At 44.0% G+C, this 19,105-nt stretch overlaps 1 protein-coding gene across 2 annotated transcripts; it reads left to right on the forward strand.

Moving 5' to 3' along the window:
• Positions 1–15,663: 15,663 nt before the first annotated feature.
• LOC136472770 (uncharacterized) lies at positions 15,664–17,750 on the forward strand. 2 transcript variants are annotated; one of them, XM_066470476.1, is made up of 5 exons: positions 15,664–15,738; positions 16,102–16,164; positions 16,928–16,990; positions 17,127–17,198; positions 17,277–17,750. In XM_066470476.1, exons 1-5 carry the CDS (start codon positions 15,673–15,675, stop codon positions 17,532–17,534), a joined length of 522 nt encoding a protein of 173 aa, XP_066326573.1. In that variant the 5' UTR covers positions 15,664–15,672; the 3' UTR covers positions 17,535–17,750. The 2 variants fall into 2 exon arrangements, with proteins under 2 accessions (XP_066326573.1, XP_066326574.1); XM_066470477.1 differs by having other exon boundaries at positions 17,370–17,750.
• The last annotated feature ends 1,355 nt before the right edge of the window (positions 17,751–19,105 follow it).

Consider the following 19,105-nt stretch of genomic DNA (forward strand, 5'->3'; position numbering starts at 1 on the left):
AAGTAGTAAGTTGTTGCGCTAATTTGTGTAGGCATGTCTGCCGTGGCTACTATCATATGAGCGGGTCAAAATGGTCCAGAGCATGACGGTAACACTAATCAACCAAAAAAAAAAGAAAGGAAAAGAGAGAAAAATGGTCCAGGGCATGCATTGCATTCACTGTAGTCACTGGATATGGATAAGATCGTGGCAGCGCTGAAGGAGACCAGACACCGGCTAACCATTTAAAGCGCTGATGTAAATTGTTAGATATTTGGTTGAGCCGCACGTACGTACTCCCTCGGTCTTAAAAAATAATAATTATGGAAAAATAGTATTAATATTTATATCTCAAAGTAGATTTATTATAAAAATATATTCTATGACTAATCTAATGATATTAATTTTACATCAGAAATGTTAGTATTTTTTATATAATTTTGGTTAAAATTTAAGCTGGTTGACTTTTAAAAAACGAGAATTGCATGGTTTTGTAGACAGAAGGAGTATCAGCTGTCACGCTGCGTACTAGTGACGGCGCGTTTTCCTTCCTTCCTTCCTTCCCCAAAGCTCCATCAGCAGTGCTAATTAACAAGAGCACGAATGCCATGGCCATCCACGTTTGAGTAGTTTATTTGGAAGCTTCTTCTCCTCCTCCACAGCCGACGGATCCGTGCGTGCATACGTGCACGCGCTCGCCGCTGGTTCTCCGCTGCACCACTGACGAGCACGAGAGGGACTGACACCGACGGATGGGTACACGTCCCACGCTGGGCCCGTCAAACCCGCACCGCGCGGCCCGGATGCGCGACACGTGCGCCTCCACCGCTTGTCCCGTCCTCTGCGATGCCGCCACCTGTCCCCCTGATCCGTCAGACAGAAGCTCTCGCTCGTTTCGTTTCCAATCAGCAAGGGAGGAGTGGAAAGCACCCCCATCATTGATGGAGTGAGTGACGCCGGCCGGAGAAAAATCTCTACGCGGTGCGTTGGTTTACTGCGTTATTTTTATATCATCAGGAGAGGGGGGGAAATCCCGTTGCTGATTAGTGGTAACTTGTTTTCCTTTTTAGAAAATAATATAAAATTCGTCTCTTATATCCACGTGGAATGTATTCAGTAAGTTACACAATTTTTAGACTCAAGTCTTAAAGTTGAGGAGCACAACACAATAAGAAAGAGTGCTTAAAGATTAAGAAAAAGACTTCTTCTCGGTTCTGGCTTCCAACCATTTTGTCCTTGTACAGCACCACTTCTCCACATCGCAAGTCTCTTAGAGGCCAATGATGTTGAAGCTATCAGTAACTCGTCCTACATAGCAACAAGACGCCATCGAGGTAATCGGAGCTAGGCTAGAGGACCTCTGCCTCTAAAAATAATATATTTGACGTTGAATACACCGCCGCCGCCCCCTCCGGTAATCCGGAATTAGGTTTAGATTCGAAGGTCGAGCAATAAATATTGGGGGTATTCTTGTCAACACCTTAAGGAAGGGGAGCGACGCGTGCGACGCCATTGCTGACAACACCAGGACAACCCCATGATAGGCTTTCACTAAATTCCCATTCAAAGTAGTCGATGGCGCCGATTGTACTAGAGCTCCCGTAACATATCTTTGGTACGCCGAAACCGGCCATAGAGGCGTTGGAAGCCTCCCATCTGCCCTAGCAAAGAGCATCGCCTCTTACGCCACCAATGTTCAGCCTCGCATCTTTGCTTATTAGTTGAAACTTGATTATTTAGACTACTCCCTGCATTCCAAATTATAAAATACTAGTTGAATTCCTCGCGCGTTGCCGTGGGAATTTGAGGTTATAATTTAGATGTTAGTTTAAGGTTAGTTTAGGTAACATATTTGGAGATCAGTGGAGAAAAGATGTGAATGAGATGTTCCTAATGATATATAAAGTTACCCATTTAATTTATGAATTATATTTGACCAAATTCATCCGGAATATATATAATCTATGAGCTTCAGAATACATGCGGCTTTAGTAGAAAAGGCAAAAAAGATACTCCTCTCTGTCCTATAATAATACTTTATCTTATAGCATTTTTGTCACAAAGATGACACTATAGCACAACATATAGGTCCCTAACCCAATTTATCATCAGCCATTGCCTCGCTGTCATTCAAATCACTGGCCTGGAGACCGGAGTTAATTAGAAAAAAGGGGAAAAAGGGTACCGCTGGCTAGATGGACTCCACTGCCGTGAAGAGTCAAATAAAAGGGGGGGGGATGTACTCCGGTAATGATAGTTCTACGCATAGATGTGCATCTGGTGTCACTACTGCTGGTGAAGGCAGTGGAATTCCTGGAAATATAGGAGGCGGTGGTTCTAATGTACCTGAGAATGCAGAGGGCACTGGTGATACATGTAGTTCGCCATCTCCATTTGTGCCTGCTGATACACCAGAGCCAGTGGATTGGGCCAATCTGATCATACTTCCATATGTCAATGACGATGGTGATGCTACTGTAGCGGTAGATGAGGATAAAGTATATGAAGCAATGGGATTTAAGGCAGTAGATGAGAGGGCAGAAGAAGCAGCAAGGGAAGCAATACCTATCCCTACAGTGACAGCTGAAATGCAACAAGATATGAGTGAAGCTGCTGTTCCGGTGGATGACAATGTAGAAGAGGAGCCAATGTTGAGTGGGACAGGGATAATCCTGACATGTCTATGGGAACTTGTTACCCTAGTATGGATGATTTCAAACTAGCAATGAGACAGCATGCCATAGTAAAGGAGTTTAAACTTGGTACTACTCATTCTGACAAGAAAAGGTTTAGGGGACACTATGCTACTCTTAGGTGCCCTTGGATTATTAGAGCTAGGACACAACATGATGGGAGTGTCAGGATATATTTTCTTGTTTTTGCTGTTCAGCTTATTTAATATTCTTGTGAATGTTTTCATGAAATGTTTACTTATGCAGCCTTCTTATGTTATTTTGCAGGTGCAAATAAATGAAGTCATTCACAATAGTCCTAGAGCTAGAGTCCCTGAGTGTTCAATGGCATCACAGGCTTGAGTGGTAGAGAGGGCCATACCCTTACTCAAGAGGAAGCCTGGCATGGGTCTAAAGGCAGTACAGGACGAGCTTCAGGTTAAGTACAAAATAGAGATCCCATATCAGACTGTAGTTTATGATAGACAAAGGGCAGCCAACAAGCTGTTTGGTAAATGGGATGATTCATTTGATTGGTTATACAAATTCAAGGCAGAGGTTGAGATGAGGTCACCTGGGAGTATATTGGAGGTAGACACTGAGACTGTGGAGGACAAGGTTCATTTCAAAAGTTTTTTCTGCTGTTTCAAGGCTGCAATTGATGGTTTCAGAAATGGTTGCAGGCCCTATATTAGTATAGACTCAACAGTATTGAATGGACTTTGGAATGGACACCTGCTTGTAGCTCAAGCTTTGGATGGGCATAACTAGATGTACCCCTTGGCCTTTGGACTTTTTGACTCTGAGACAAAGGAAAATTAGACATGGTTTATGGAACAACTGAGCAAGGCAATATGCTCCATGGATAAGCTAGCTGTTTGCACTTATGCTTGCAAGGGCCTTGAAGCTGCAGTTGCCAAGGTTTTCCCTAACAGTGATTAGAGAGAGTGCTTTAGGCATTTGATGAAAAACATGAAAAAGTACTACTCAGGAGATATCTATGCCAAGAACATGTGGCCTGCTGTTAGAGCATATACATCACACAAGTTTAAGTACTTCCCTCCGTTTTTGTTTAATTGACATCGGTGACCAAAACACAGAAACCAAGGTGGACGTCTGTCCTATTCAAAATTACCATAATACCCTTGGTCCTGTTATTCATACACGTAAGCACCTTCTGGACGTTTCAGCTCCCGCTAAAGGGGACGTCGTTCAAAATTTGAAATGAGTGGTGGGCTTGCCCAAATACTTGAAGCAGTTCTCTATTCTTCTTGAAGCCAACTTTTTTGCGATGCTCCAGACTCCGACTGATGCTAGAGCGCTCATGGACTTGAATCTGCACCCAGTGCAGAACCACGATGAAGAAGCAATGGGTGATCATCTCCCGTATGTCCCGCCTCCTCTATACCCGTCTGATTGAATTTGTCTCCTGATGAGAACTACGGTAGTCAAAAAGCTCCCTGAGAGTTTGATCTCAACACCATTCCACAACAAGAAACAGAGGAAGAAAATTGCGTTGATGGATTGTCACTTGCAACCTGTAAGTTATTCTTTCCTAGTTAATGTCCGTCAGTTGAATTCGTTTTGTTTTCCTTCAATATTTGTCTCTTCCACCCCGACACAAACTCCATCGACCAAATTGACAACTCACCAGGTCAAGGTTCACCACCAAATCAAAGCCCCAAACCACTGGATCCATCCACTAGCTCTATGAATCAAAATATTCTCTCTCCTAATTGACCTCCCCTGCCCAAATCGACACCCTTCACTGCTCCTTGCGGCATTGCTGGAATCGAGCTGCTCGCTGCGATGTTTCGGACCAAGGTCTCCTAACAACGTGTTGCTCAGACCTGCTACTTCACTTGCTCCACCCATCTTTATGATTCTCATTGTTAGAGCTAAGCTGGCCCAAGAGTGTGGGACGTAGCTCCAATGCTTGTCTTAGCGTTGCGCACCCGCAGTGTGGGACGTAGCTCTCCACCCCGTGCCGAATAACCCTATGCGAACCTCCTGCCTTCGCCATCCACCTATGGCATGCGGCCTTGCGCTTGTAGCCGGCGGCATTGTGTAATTGCATAGATGAGAAACAGGGGGCGCACGAGAAACAGAGGTGCAGGGCAACGAACCTCTAGAAATTTTTGATTACATAACAAATATATTAAAATTTTCACATAGGCCCACAAAGGGTAAAATTGGAATAGTAAAATTCGGTGACAAGTATTACCAAATAAAAAAAGTGGTCATGGGTGTCAAGTAAACAAAAACGGAGGAAAGTACTTTTTTGACAAGGTAGTAGATGCTAGTCCAGATGTGCTTCACTGGCTCAAACAACATCACAACCTGCTGTGGGCAAGGAGCAAGTTCAGTCTAGACATCAAATGTGACTACATCAATAATAGTTTGGCTGAGAGTTGGAATGCTTGGATCAAGGAGCACAAGGATCTACCTGTTCACTGCTTGGCTGATGCTATTTGAGAGAAGACACTCACACTTTTTGCAAAGAGGAGGAAGATAGCTAATGCTCTGTCTCCTAGAATTCTACCTGCAGTTATCCATCAGCTCAATGCAGCCTCTAGGGGTTTAGGCAATCTAAAAGTGACTAAAGGACACCCAGAGAAAGCAGAAGTGACTGAGATCTACAAAGATGAGGAGGTTAGGAGGCATGTTGTGTATCAAACACAACATATCTGTACTTGTTAAGAGTGGCAAGTGACTGAAAAGCCTTGCCCACATGCATTGGTTGTAATCACAACCCTGAGGCAACCCAATATGGACATGTATGTGCACAACCACTACTTGGTTGAGAAGTTCCATGTTGCATACCGTGGGATCATTCCTAGCATAACAGATAGAGGACAATGGCCAGAGGTGGACAAAGGCTTCAAGTTGTTCCCACCAATTATGAATAAAGAGAGACCCAGGCAGACAGAAGAAGAAAAGGCATCTGGCTCCATCTGAGAGAAGTGGTAAAACAACAAGACATGTCAAATGCCCTGGATGTGGTGAGTATGGCCACAGGTCTAGAAGCCGGAGGTGTTCACTGACTGGCACCAAAAAAGGTAATGTACTACCCCTACTGTTAGTTATAATTCTAACTGTTAACAATAGACCCTAACAACTACATTACAGAAAAAGAACTAAAAAGTCGGCCCCTAAACCTAGAAGAAAGAAGAGCAAGATAGATCCTACCCCTAGTGGAGGAAATACAACAAGAACAAGGGCATCAGTGGCTAAAGAAGCAGCAGCTAAGGCAACAAGGGAGGCTCTGGAAGCTGCAGCTAAAGCTTCTGGACCAGCTGAAGCTGCAGCTGCTGTAGAGAGAGAAGTCCTAGATGTGGCGCCAATGGAGGTTGAGCATGCACCACCTTCAACCACTGCAGCAACTAGAAGGTATGCCCTACTTCAAAATACATGTTTGGCCAAAACTTATTGTTGCCATTCTGATAACATGTCTTGCATTCAATAGAAATCTCTGTTGGGATCTACAAGTTGTGAATGAGGTAGATGAAACAGTAAGTGCATCTGTGGACCCACCACCTAAGAAAATGACTCCAAGGAAGAAGCAGCTAGCTACAAAGGTGAGGAAGAGCCCAACCAACAAAAAAAATAAGAGCACCATCAAGGACAAATTCATTTTGGTTGTAAAGGCCCAAAGATTGTCTCTTTTATGTAACTAAGGCCTTCTGTTGCCAGAACATGGATATGTATGTGGCCAAAAATAATGTATGTGGCCAGCTTAGTGTGTGTGGCCAGAACAATGTGTGTGGCAAAACTTTGTGTGTTTCATGTCACTGGATTTAGTACTGCTGGTTAATGTCACTGGATTTAGTACTGCTAGTTTATGTCACTGGATTCATCTATACATTATCACTTCATTACACCATACATCAGTACAGATCCTAATGCGGCGGTTTACACGGCGGTTGCGGCGGTGATGGGCGAGCGTTGCACGGAGCAGAGAAAGATGAGGGAGGGAGAGTGGAGTGGGTCGGGCCGCGCGACGGAGGATAAAGACACCAGGGGCAGGGGAGGTCTTTTTACCTAAGCCTGCTGACTTGGATCCGAGCTGGACAGCGGAGCTGGCGTGCCATGCGAGCAAAAGTGGTAAATGTGTATCATTTTTCTCTCTCTACTGCTAAAAGCGTAGCGTCAAACCTAAAGCTGCTATTTCAGGATGCGCCATCCGTTATGATGGTAAAAAGTTAAATATCCCCTCCCAGCGCAAGGGCGGCGGGCTCCCCTTCGCTTCCTTCCTACCCCACCCTCTTGGTCGATTGGAGGATGGTGCAAAAGCGGATCGGGTTGGCACCAAGGCAGCGCAGGGCAGTCAGCGCGGATGCAGAGCAGCCAAGTGAAGCGACCGGCACCACGGAGGCGAAGAGGTCTAGCGCTGAGGCGGACCCGGCTGGTACCGATGTGGAGGAACAAAGGTGCCACGGCAGTGGAGGTCTCCTCTCTCCTGCTGTAGGCGTCGATGAGCACGGTGGAGGAGGTAAGAAAGGGAATAGGTAAGCTATATAAAAAAGGAAGGCAACACGATGATTCAATTTCTTCTCAATGCGTTTGCAGTGTTGTGTCCAAGGAATTGATGTGGAAATAATGTGTGTGCTCGTTTGGTGCACGATCACTCTGTGTGAATAGGTGATCTGTTGTTCATGTTGTGAGGAAGTCGAACTGTCGAAGAGGTGATGGAACCCGGAGCCAGATCAAAACAGTTGGTGAGGGAGAGGAAGCGCAAGAAGCAGGGTGCGCGGCCAGCGTAGTCGACACGGAGCAAATGTATTTAAACTCGACTCCAATGATGACCGTTTATTTTTCTTCTTCATTTGTTGTGGTAGACAAATCGATGGGACAATAATTTTTGTGCATGTTCAATTGCTGCGCAGGGAGGAACAGGTGGCTCAAAAAAACTGCTCGGTTGCTGCATAACGAGGAATTGCCGCTCAAGGAAGTGGATGACGTGGCTTAAGGAGATGCTAGAGAAATAAGCTAGTAGGGTTTTGCTTTATAAAAGCATAGGATTTTGATATTTTTAGACACACATAGCTTTTAGTATATACTAAACATAACGTGTATAAATAGATGCATAAAAAATATACATCTAGAAAACCAAAACGTTTTATAATTTAGAATGAAGACAATACTTGTAAATTTCGGCCATGACACTTGCGAATTGGCGTCTGTTTACTAGTTAGTTAATTAAACAATCGGCCATAGATATATAATTGAATTGCTGAGGTCGAGACTGATCTTGTGTTTTGAGGGTCAAGACTGATCTTGGTACGCGACTAGGAGTCTAGAACACGCAATGCACATGCATGCTTAGCTGTATACATGCATGCATGAATTGATGGGAGGGTTAAGTAAACTCAGCGTACCTCAGCCGAGGGCCTCTTTGTTTCCACCCCTAAAGTTTAGTGACCTCTTCTAAAGTTTAGTAACCCCTTGTTTAATTATAATGACTAAAGACCACTAAAATAGTTATCTCATATACACTTTATTCACTTTTAGCTATCTCTTGATGACTAAAAGCCACTAAACTTTAGTGATCCCTAAACTTTGGTGGAGTGTTTGGCATTTTAATGACTAAAAATGACTACCAAACATGCCCTGAGTCGTTTGGCGACCCCCTTTAATTTGGAGCCGTTTCTCTGTCAAAAATACTCCTATTTAGTTGAACAGTACAAATTCGTGCAGGTTACGGTAGTCATTGGATTAAAAAAAACTTCTCTATCTATATGAGAAGCTCTAGTTCTCCAATAGAACCACTCCATCAGAGAGTCAGAGTCATGCATGAATCCTATCAAACAAGCTCTAAGTTTCTTGTGATGTATTTTGGTCACCTAGTTCAAGTCTTTGATTTGACACATGTCCTCAGCATTTCTCTGAGCTTATTTCAAAATTTAATGATGTTATTTTTTTAGTGGTAGATGATCTGCTTATCGAAAGTAAGACATGTATGGTGATTTTATTATTCTGGATATCTATTAGCTTAGTCTTTTAAAGATGCTCATAGGGATTTACGTGTGTATTTATTCGTAGAAGTGTGGAACATATATGTAAGTATCTCCATTTATACAGTGTTTTGTAAGAAAAAAATGGCAAAAGGGTTAAGAAAAAAATACGTGAACGAATAACGAACAGATCGGGGGCGGCATGTGCACGGACGAATTTAATAACCTCACCTGCGGGTGTGCTAATGTTTGCTGAAATTTTGCTCGGCGACAAGCTGAGCTGCCGGTTCTTGCGGTTGAACCTTCCGACACCACGAATATGTCTGCATGATTTGCACGTACACACGAGCGGTGCTACACCTAATGAAGGGAAAACAAGAGCAAAAGAAATGATTGCCCTGCTGATTGCTGTGGTTACCGTTAATAAAATACTAATGGGTTCAACTGTTGGAAGATTTTGCTGGTATATATGGCTGGGCGCATGTGGACGATAGATAATCCTCCGCAACGGGCATGCTGATTGGCGAATCAGGGGTCAATTCATTGGATGATGCTGATTGGTCGATTCGACAGACTGGACAAGACAAGGCAGCGGTTCTTTTTGTCCTCCTATACGTACGTTCTTAGAACCATAGCCGTTTTTTAATTAAGGTTAGGAATCACTATTTGGTATGGTAGTACTTTCGTTTGTATTTGATAATTATTGTTTAATTATGGTCTAACTAGGTTTAAAAGATTTGTCTCGTAATTTACAATTAAATTGTATAATTAGTTATTTTTTTTATCTATATTTAATACTCAATGTATATGTCTAAAGATTTGATGTGATGAAGAGAGAGTGAAAAAACTTACAATCTATATTCACGAGGGTTTTCGGAGATTTTCCTATGGTCTTTTTGTTGTTTCGGTAGAAAACCCTGCTCCATCGGGAAGCGCGCGTACTGTATAAGGGCAGTCCCAATAAAAAAACTAGTAGTTTTTATAACATAGGATATCGCATAAAAAAAAAATACTGCTTTCCAACCTATGGTTTGTATGAGTAATAACTATTTTCTCTTTCTCTCCCAACTCTATCTTTTTCTCCAATTGGAGTGCGACACGAGCTCTCTAGAAACTGATGGTTTCTCCCCAATGGCGATTTCATGGTTTCTTGGTGCATTGGGTCAAGAGTAGACCTGGTTTCTTCATGAAAAAACCATTTCTATGATTTTTTGCTCTCTTTCTTCATTAATTACGTTACCATGTCAGCATTTTACCTACGTGACAAATCATTTAATGAGAATAAAAACCATCATCAATGCACCGTTGGGACTGCCCTAATCGATCGATCGCAGTAGTGATCGTTCATGCACTCTGTCCTGTCTCCTGTCCAGCTCAGCACGTAGCTACAGCAGGTGCCTCTGTTGCTGAGGTCCGCCGTGGCGGCCGCCGGGCAGGATCCGGTCCCGGGCAGGCCACTTGTCGATCGCCCGAGACGACGGCATGCAGATGCAGTGCAAGTGTGCAACGCACCTCGACCGAGAACCCCACCGGTGGTGGGACGGGACGAGGCGAGCGGTTGGTGGCACCGGCGCCCGGCGGTGCAGCGCGTCCGCGTCGTGGCGGCTCCGCAGCTGGGGCGCGCGGCCCATGCAGCGCGCGCGCGCGACACTTGGACGGGCGCGTACACGTCACCAGGGGGCCATCCCATCGCCCACCGGCCACCGCTGTCTGTCTCGTGTCTCGTCACGTGATCCTCTGCTCCGTCGTCGAGTTCACCGGCCATCGCCCATCGCGCTCGCGTGGCCGCACCGGGCCGATCGGGCACGTGGAGCCGGCGTGGGCGCGTGACGCCGACGGGCTGCAGCCGAACCCAACTGAACTGGTGGTGGCCTGGCCCCGTTCCTGCCTCGTGCACGCTTCCCTCGGATGGAGCCCGCACACGCCGCCGCGGTGCCGGTGAGCGCTGGTCTCCCTCTGCGGGGCCGGCCTGCGGCGCCACCGCCGCGTGGCGTGCTACGTGTGAGGCGCCGGGTGGGGCGACCTGGAGTCGCCGCTCATGCTGACACGGCGTACCCCACGTCCGCACCGGTGTCACCGCTCGCCACCGTGCACGCACACAGGTGTGGACGCCTGATTCGCCCACGCTCTGGTGGATCAGTGGATGGACTGCGATCTGCCGCTGCGGACTGCGCTGGGCACGTACACGGACGCCTCTCTCGCTGTCTTCCCGCAGCTGCCCGCTGGCGCCTCGGGAATTACCGAGACGCAAGTTTTTGATGCATAGATAATTTTATTAAAAATCTAGATATAAAAATCTCAAAATCATACAATTCTATCCGGACATCGTAAGATTCTAGAGGATTCTAGTAGTTTACTAAAAAAGATTCTAGAGGATTCTGAACACAGAATCCGAGATACATTAGAGATTATTTTTATTCAGAATCCAAATTTTATTAATCCTATCGAAACATGCTCTCAACACGGTGAGAACGTTTGTTCGAGAGTCAAGACCCACAGGGCCGGCTCTACAATTTTAAGGACCCTTGTACAAACAAGACGATAAGGACCCGTTAAACTATGTAAAGACCAAATAATAAAAGTTAATTTGCAGCATATACTTAGTTTGTATAAAAGATAACGATAGTACAACAAGAAAATTAAAAGAGAAATAATTGTTATGATTACCTCAAATAAAATATAATGCTTCAGTGCCTTATAAACAACCGTCTTTAGGCATTTATTGATGCAAAATCTTTAAGAACAATATAAAGATCAATGTGGTCCAAAACATTCTTCCCAATATTTTACTTTTCTGAGCGCCAAATAAATGCTTCTTAGGCAGCATCTAATAAGTATCTAAATAAATACATTGAATTAGAACTTTATAACCCTACCTCTGTACAAGTAAAGCGCATACACAAAACAATTAAACAAATAAGAAAAAATAGGCTTCAATACGGTAATGTCCCTGGCACTAGCTTCCAGAGGTCCAAGTAAAAAATTGGAGATTGGAAAATACTAATCGATCATGGGTATTGGCATGTTGGGGTTGCTTACTGTGATCGCATCTGCTGTTCGCCGTCCTTACATGCAGTTGCAGCTCGTGCCGTCGCGGCACCACGGTGGTGTGCCGGTGTGCGGTGCGTCGGCGAGTCGGCGACCACATCGGGTGAGTCGGCGTCTCCACGCAAGAATAGCGCGTCCACGTCGATGAGCAAGAACAGGAAGCGCCGGCGGAAAACGAACGCTAGCTCCTCGCTCGATCCGCGGCCTGCGCGGCAGAATAGAAATAGGCAGGTATGGTACGACATGGGCTGATATTTGTTCGGCCTTTGAAAGCTTATGCCAAATAAGAAATTATATCTACTAATTACCTATATGCTCTTGGGCCCCTAGCTCCTTGGGCCCCCGGCGGTCGCATTGGCTGCCCTCCCCCTAGAGACGGGCCTGAAGACCCACATCCCTCAAGCATTTTCTTTCTTCTCTGCTCCTTTCTACGCACCGTCTATCAGGGCATCTCCAATAGTACAAGCTAGTTACTGGTTATAAGCTAACATTTCCAACAGTGCTAACTTTTAGCTATAGTTTATAACATAAATAGCCTCACATGACACACTCAAGTAATCTTAAAATGTCCGTATGAGCCTAGCTTTTGAATAAGAACTAGCTTTTCTATCCCTTTTATTAAAATATAAAAAAAATTTAGAGCTAGCTCATAAGTCAATTGTTGGAGCTGTCCTTAGAGTTATTCAAGTGCAAACTAATGCTAGATTTATAACTGAGTACTCCCTCGGTCCTTTTGGAACGAAGGGAGTAAGTAGCAATCCGACCAAATTATAAGTGTATTTTTTGTATAGAAAAGCCACACAAAATAGATTTCGACATTTAATTTCTTCTACGATATGTTATCATTTGCTAAATACTAGTCATTATCATCTCAAAGACGTTTTGAATACAAATCTATTAATAAAAGTTTTATATCTTACATTTACATATAAGATGAGTAAAGTTTATAAAATTTGACCTTTTCTTATACCACAATATACCTATCTTTTTGGTAAGGAGGGAGTACCTTTAATCTAACCTCTCACTCATAAATAGTTTGTCATATCCATGCAATTCACTAAGGCCATACTTCATGTGAGAAAATGTGGCGGTTCACCATTTTATAATTTCTAAGATTTTTATTTGTTTTTTCAGTATGTAACATGTTGATTTACCATTATCATATCATTCACATGATAATAATTGGTATAAACATAAACAATGAAGCTATTTCGGTAGATTTATAGGATGAACCGTACCAATTCATCTAAGATTGCCGGCTCCTCACATCTAAGATTGCCGTATTCGAGAAAAAAAAATCTAAGATTGCCAGCTCCTCAATCAAACAGCCCATATATATTCATATCATCTGTTACAAAAGGACTTCATGCTAAAATTATTGTGACTTTGTTTCCTTTATAACATGGTTGGCGAAAAAAAAATGCCAATGGATTTATGAGTGCCTCGTCCTCCATAACATTTACCATGGGAGGAGTGACTGCTAGTCTGCCTACAGTGGTAGTTTGGTGTATTTGAAAGCTAAAACGCTCAAGGTGTTGGTGCACTAGATCATCTCTGCATCTTAAAAGACCGTAACACCATCATCTACTCGGTGATATCATCACACATTCACGTTCAATACAAATCATCCTTCATTTGGAGTTCTTGGGTCCGCGTACTACCTGATTCTGATAGAAAAACTGCTTCCATATGTCCACGTCCGATATGAAATCATGGGCGGAGCTTATGCGCCCGCGTCCTGAGGGCTCAGTCCAAAATGATGTAACTAAGTAAAAATCTGTACTTAGGTTCAAATAAAATAGGTGTAACTTCAATATGAACACTTTAATTAATAGACAAGAGAAACCGAGAAGAGCCAAAACACCTTTTCAGATAACAAATTCATGTACGTAATATACGGCTGCAGAGTATATGTTTGCATTTTCTTTTGTCGGAGGCATTTATTTTGCAAATGAAAAAAAAAAAATCCTGCGTGCGCCCACCGCCCAGCGACCTGAGGCTGTCGACCCATGTATCTGCATGGCCCAGCAAAAGAGGCCCTGAGTCCTGAGAGACTTGTTGGGCCCTGCAGGCCGAACTACTCTCCCCACAGTCTACAGAGGAGCGAACCCTAGTGTCCTTCCGCACGCCGTCGCCATGGCCGCCGCCCTACGCCTGCAGCGCCAGAGCCTCGCCGCCAACCCCTTTATCTTCTCCGGCCATGGCCTCTGCTATCGCAAGCTCGAGGTACCTTCATAATCATTCCGTCTGCGCCACCTCTGTTTTGGTTTATTAACTAGAAAACCTGGCGCGGCTTTGCCGCGCCCTACGCAGAGGATGCTAGACCAATTAGGTAGCCAGTGTTTCCTTCTTTCCATTTTGACCCATGGCCTATACCGTGCTACTTAGAGAAGTTGATTTCCATCTCCCATATATTCTAATATCAATGCTGCATACCACTCCATTTAATCAGCGTGTAGAAATCTTGCTGTGCAGATACTGAGAAATAGCTACAGAAATATCTGATTTATTGCATAAGCCATGCTTTGTGTATAAACGCTCTAGGCTATATTCACTTGGATTGGTTGGTATGAGTCATAGGCATTTGTTTGATTTATGTAATAAGGTTATAAGATGCACATTGCTCAAAAATTAAATCTATATGGATATATAAGCATGATATTTTCCTTCTGCTTCTTTATTTCTCTCTTTGAACAATGGAAGAGAACCGCTGTTTGTATCCTGCTTTAAAGAAAACAGTCTGTTAAAATTCTAGCCTAGTACAAATTAAAAAAGAAACACAATATAATCTATAAAGAAATACTAGAGCCAATACAAGGTACAGAAATATAGAGTTCAGTATACAGTTATATCATATATGCATGACCATGACATGAACTCAATATCAGAATGAGAATATAGAGATCGAATAACTAATATTCATAAGTTCATTATTGAAAGAGCAAATGCTAGGTAAGTGGTCCACACTCCTTACTTTATCAAGTTAAATCTTGATAAATAAATCGTAAGAGAGGCATCACTTGCTGTTTGTAACCAAATGAAAGTATCAGGTTAACGTGCTGTTTGGTTAGTAGAAATGTAACGCAAATGGAAATGAAATCAGATCACATCCTATATGCTGCCGTAGCAGTGACAGCTTTAATTCCATTACGTTTGCGCTATCAATCGTACCACGGTACCACCAAACAGCGCCTAAGTACAGTAATCAAGAGACAGAGAGGAGTAGCGCATTAGTGCCTCTGCCACGCGCTGGCCCTGTGCTACGGGTCCCCCCAGCCGTGCACATCCACAGTAGTGCAGGCTGCGCGTGGTGGGGAAAGAGGCCGCAGCACGAGGATGGAATTTGGAGTCGGATGGACGAGGCTGCCTGCGGCAGACGGACGACGAAGGTCAGTGAGCGTCGGCGCGTCGCAGGCAGGCACAGTACGCGAAGGGCGGAGGGTTATGGCAGTGGGGAGGCGAAGGAACCAGTAGCTTTGCGAGGATTCTCGTCCGCTTGGGTTACCGGCTTAAAGGGCGAGACCCGCGCCAAACCCCGATCGAACGGTGATGTCACATGCTTGCTGGAATCTGGATCCAACGGTTTATGGGTTAATGGGCGACGTGGATATCGTACCCGCCCGAGGTTCCTCCTGCGGATTCGTGTTAAGAAGATACTACGGTGTGTTAGCCAAGCAGTCGCTTTGGTTCGATTGTAGCGAGATTTTCTGATCTAGTTTCAGTTATGCTTTACTGGGATGGTTGCAACTCACTACAATAGAAAAATCTTAGTTTGTTTTTGGGCCATTTCGTAATTTGTTTTTTAGAACTGTGTGTTTATTTGATCAACGCTTTACAATGAGAAAATATGACCCCATTGTTAATTCCTGATTCCTCTTGTGATACATGATTAGATGTCTGGGGAAATAAATTATTTTCTGTCTTTCATTCCTTCATGTTTTATCCTGCAGACGATTGATAAGCTGGGGAAAACAGGGGATGTGGTCTAGGTGGCGCCTGGCCACTTCCGCAACCACCTTATGCCCAAGATGCTCGCTGTCCCGAACCTGGACAAATTCGCCATACTCGTCCGAGAGCAGCGCAAGGTAAGCTCTGTTCCTTATTAGTCCTTTAAAATGCTACCGCAAGCATGTCTGTTAGTGTGGGTAGTTGCTGCAAACCATGAGGTTCAGTGTTTGACCAGGGAAAAAAATGTATCGCTGCCTGAATATGTATTGCACATTGAACTATGCACAGACTGTTCATGCAACATTCCCTGACACAGCTGTTTCCTATGGCAATCTGATAAGTAGCCTAATAATTTGGTGATACTTGGTACAATCCGTATTGAACACATTGAAAGTATTGTGGTGCACTGGTGCCTCTACTCCATTCCTAGTTCCTACCCAAGTTTGCTACTTACAGCCCCTTCCATCTGCAACCTCACAAGGCACTGTTTTTTTAATCAGCTCTATCAACGTGAAGAGGAGGTCGTGGTGAAACAAGTCACAAAGGAAGATGATGATGCCCGGGTAGGTTGTACAGCTCACAAGTTAGAAATATTTTCTGACCTGCTTTATTGATGAAAGTCCATAGTAGAAAACTTGATTGCATCAACTGTTCATTTCTGTCCAAGACCAGTTACCAGTTAGGCTGTTAACATACCTCAAGTCGATTTTTTCTGTTTTAGTCAAGTTTGTTTTCATGCTGTCTACTGCATTAAGATACTGGGCTCTCACAGGTCTTCATTATAGAAGTCAGCAGAGAAATGTGCCCTTTTTTTTTTAAAAAAAAAGCATGAAAATTTGTGGGTTTCTGTTTTCTGAAAGTAATATTTTTGGAGTTGTCTTCTGTATTGAGAAGAATGGCTATGATCATAGGCTCAATTTGTTTTCATTCTTGTCTAACTCATCTGATATATAAAAGACTGAACGGTTGACTTGGAAATTTACTCTTTTCTCTGTACCTGCTAGTCTCTGTTTTTATCATGCTGCATAATTTATTTATTGTTTTAAAAAAATATAGCCACCACTGTTCTTCTGCTGCCTAATATAAGTTCAACAGCTTCTTTCTGGCTCTTAAAAATGCAATGTGCTTACTTCTGTGTTATATAGAAGCCCCTTTGCTTACTATAATCAACGTTTTCTTAACTGCAAGATCAAATTCTGGATAAGTTTAGATAAAAAAATTTCCGGTTCTTCTTGAAGGCTGATATTGTGTGCTTTCCCCTGCCATATGCTTCCTCTTCTTCTTTTCTGATGGTACTGATTTACTTGTCAATTACCATTTCAACAGCTACAAGAAGAAAGACTGAAGCAGTACCAAACAGCAGCAAAGCGGTTAGATAATGCACTCTTGGTTAGTCTGCTACCACTAAAAGTGAAAAGTTTACTGCACTATTTGTTTTCATGTTTTCGTGTAGTGTGCATTTGCATGTTTCATTTATTGATCAAGTTCAGCCATGGAAGTATTGATCATCTCTGATATTTGGTAGGTGTTGAGGAGGTTCATCTCGACTGGAAATGAGCTGCGTACTCCTGTAACAAAAGATGAAATTGTTTCCGAGGTACCTTTGAAGCTCTAAATACCCCATGTAGCATCCCTAAATTTCAGTTTTCCCATGACTTGTCCACTTCTCCTACAGGTGGCAAGGCAACTCAACATCACCATCCATCTAGAGAATCTGCACCTGTCCCTAAATTTCAGTTTTCCCATGACTTGTCCACTTCTCCTACAGGTGGCAAGGCAACTCAACATCACCATCCATCTAGAGAATCTGCACCTGCAGTCACCTTTAGCATCGCTTGGTGAATCTGAGTTGCCCCTCCGGTTACTACAGGACATACCGCGCCCAGAAGGTAAGCTCCAATGGACTCAGAAGGTTAAGATCAGGAGAAAATAAGCGCAGAAACTGGGGAAATTTCTTTTGCTCCCACAATCTGGTGCATGATACCCAACCATTGTAGCCTTGTGGAATAGGTTTCCACTGTCTGAAAGTGGGGTACTGGTTTTTGCTGTTTGAACACCTTGCCCGTGAGGCACATGAACAACTTCATGATGACTTGTTGAGCATATGTGGCAAATCCATGGGCAATAAAGTTATCTATCTATGTTTTCTCATATTATGTGGAATTATATTTGGTGCATATGGACCTGTATTGTGTTTGAGTTTTAAATTAGAATTCTAAACCCTGGATTTGAAATGTTGTTGAATTGTGTACGTGGTTGAATGACAAAAGTTCGGTTTTTGGGGCGGATCCAGCCCAAAAATGCATCCATATCACCTCTACTACTACATAGCTCACCTACACATATGAACATCAATTTGCAATGGAAATTAGAGAACATCAATCATTGTTGTCCTGTGACAGTAGGGATGAAACGGATATTTTCCGACCGTATCCGAGACCGAATCCGTTTAGAGGGGTTCACGTCTATCCGTGTCCGAGTCCGGATATTCAACATCCAATACCGAATCTATATCCGAATACTCAAACCGCATATTTATGATGTCGACATCGAATCGTATCCTATCTGGCATGGCTGACACAATCCGTATTCGAATCCGAATCCGACCAGAAATATGAAAACAAATGTAATATCGATGATATCCGTTCGTATCCGATTCGTTTTCATACCTATGTGACATCTTAAAACAGGGCTAGCTTCGCCCCTGTCCTGTTGGAAGTGTGTTTTGTGCCCAAACCCTCAAATTGTGGCCTTAGTATGAGCCTTGCTGGAGCTACTGTAAGCGTTTATCTCACATCAATTATTACCTATATATGTTCTAAAAAAACAAGTATATATTATTTGCTATGCTGTTATAAGGAAACGAGCACCGATCCTTGATCAATACTATAAAACCACAGCTGAAATTCTGGAAGCAAATTAAAAGTAGCGCATGCATGGTTGTGCTTGCTGTTTATATAAAGTCTGTATATACGCAGTTGCTTGCAATTGCATCGCATCACCGATGATTCCATCGGTAGCGAGTGGATCGCTCCAGCAGCATGTCGCTTCTTCAGCCTCTTGTAGTCATCGTTCCGTGCCACCTTGCGTCTGTGGCCCGCCGACGCGCTCTTTCCCCTCGCAATCCTCTCCCGCCGCTCCTCCGGCAGACCATCATCATCAGGTAACATGCTGGCAGGCGGCGGAGCAACGACGTTGTCATCGTCGCCACCGCCGCCGCCGTCGTCTTCTGTGAATGGAGCCGGAGCCACCAGTGCTGACGGCGCAATGAGATCGGGATCGTCGTCCACGTCGACAAAGCACCAACACCTGCTGGTCCGGAGAATACGCTACCAGTGCCAGGCCAGCACGTACCTCCACTTCCAGCCGACCACCGCCCTCTCAACGCCGGAGCTCCGGAGCTGTTGGAGCGCGACATTCTTCCACCAGGGCCTGTCCTCGCTGACGACGACGCTGGCACTGCCGAAAACAGTAGGATTGTCGAGTGCTTTACGGTTTGTCGAG

Source organism: Miscanthus floridulus, chromosome 8 (genome assembly GCF_019320115.1).
Source record: "Miscanthus floridulus cultivar M001 chromosome 8, ASM1932011v1, whole genome shotgun sequence".
Taxonomy (NCBI): domain Eukaryota; kingdom Viridiplantae; phylum Streptophyta; class Magnoliopsida; order Poales; family Poaceae; genus Miscanthus; species Miscanthus floridulus.